This window comes from Echinops telfairi, unplaced genomic scaffold, assembly GCF_000313985.2.
Source record: "Echinops telfairi isolate 266 unplaced genomic scaffold, ASM31398v2 ScPeMD7_8;HRSCAF=38, whole genome shotgun sequence".
In the NCBI taxonomy this organism is placed as follows: domain Eukaryota; kingdom Metazoa; phylum Chordata; class Mammalia; order Afrosoricida; family Tenrecidae; genus Echinops; species Echinops telfairi.
In genome coordinates, this window is record NW_022103905.1 from 17,402,285 (window position 1) to 17,403,896 (window position 1,612).

The 1,612-nt window shown below is 54.6% G+C and overlaps 1 protein-coding gene across 1 annotated transcript in view; it reads right to left on the reverse strand.

Annotated features, from left to right (window-relative positions):
* The window catches only part of MYO1E (myosin IE), a 261,215-nt gene that overhangs the window by 72,136 nt on the left and 187,467 nt on the right, over positions 1-1,612 (reverse strand). The window contains exon 16 of the mRNA XM_045286475.1: positions 633-708. Within this exon, the coding sequence (XP_045142410.1) occupies positions 633-708 (76 nt within the window). The remainder of the gene's footprint in view (positions 1-632; positions 709-1,612) is intronic.

Consider the following 1,612-nt stretch of genomic DNA (forward strand, 5'->3'; position numbering starts at 1 on the left):
GCCACAGGAAAGCAACCTTCTCCAAAGGTCTCGGACTTCTGGCTGGCCAGTGCTAGCTGCCCATCGAGTCACACGCCCTGTGCTTGGGGCCCCGACACAATAGAGCCCAGTGCGGCCCTGCCCTGCCTCATCCTCACGATCAGTGGTAGCACACACTCTCTCCTGCCTCGAGTCGCACACACAGCATCTCTGCTGAGCGGACTCCTCTGGCACAGAGTGGACACAGCAGTGCTGCTCGCGTGGCTTTGCTTCTGCTCTTCCTTCCTTCCCCTCTCCCGGGATGAAGTCCCACGGCCACCGCTGCACCGACTCCAGGAAGCCAAATACTTTGCCTGCCTTATCCCAGGTACTGTGACAGGGCCGGTGACCAGAGCGGTCCACCTTCTCAGAAGGAGAACTGGACACTTTGAATCCGTAGACAGACCCTCAAAGAGAAGCTTCCACATGAGCATCTGTTTTGCAACTGTGGTTTTACTGGGCCGGCTGGGGTTGGGGTGGGATTTCATCCCTACACAGAGCCAGAGCTGTCTGGTCAGCTGAGCTCATGTGATTCACCCAAGAGAGCACAATTATGGGGGAGGCAGGAGGAGCTGAGCCCCTAAACTGGACAAGCTGGCTGACTACTGCTTGACCTGCAGGCTTGGCGGAGTAGGATCCGCAAGCTGGAAAATCTGGGTACAGTCCAGAAAGGTGGCAATTTGGGCTCTTCTGCAAGATACGGATAAGAGAGAAAAAAGGATCAATTCTTTCAGGAAGGAGAGAAATGCCTGAGCCTCCCCTCACTCCCTTTTTTTTGTTATTATAAGGAGTAAACTTGGCGAAGAATCCAGACCACTTGAAAGTGAGTCATGGCAACCTTCATGATCCGGGCCTCTTGGATCTGAATGTGAGCATCTTGTGACTAGATTTTCCAACCCAGAGCTAATCCTTATCCAAGGCCTTGAAGCAAAGGAATGAGTCAGAAATTTCACACAGACACTAGTATCTGCTTCCCAGTGAGCACTCCACCTGCTCTCTCCCTCAACTCTGCTCCAGGCGCACCTCACTCAGACCCCCTCCGAGCCCACCCAGCTCCTCTTGCTCTTGGTACACGAGGCCCCCTAAACCCAGAGGCCTTGACCCTCCAGCTCAAATCCCAGCAGGCAAGTGCCTTCCTCCACAAAACCCAAGGCTCCTCTTGACTGGAACTTGCTCATCACTGCACACGGTTTCCATTCCTGTTTGTGATTCCTGTCCTCAGGAACCTTGAGAGGGGTCCAGGGACTGGGGCAGAGACCAACAAGCCTGGGTGTCCACGGAGCTGGGGCTATCTGGGAGGGCACTGTGGAGAAGGACAGGGAGGACTGGGATATACAGAGGGAGAGGGTCAAGACAGACAGCCAAACTGTACCCACCCAAACGGACACCAAGAATTAAGTAGCAGGGAACCCGATGACCGAGGGGAATGGGCATGCTGCACCAGTGTCACAGGGGGCAGCACACGTGTGCTTATTAAAGGCTTCCAGGCCTGTGCTCCGCTAAATGCTGTAACTGGATTCCCGATGTACTCTCCTGACACAGATAGTAAGATCTCCATCACCCTGACAGTCACAGGCACTGAGGGTGAACTCAC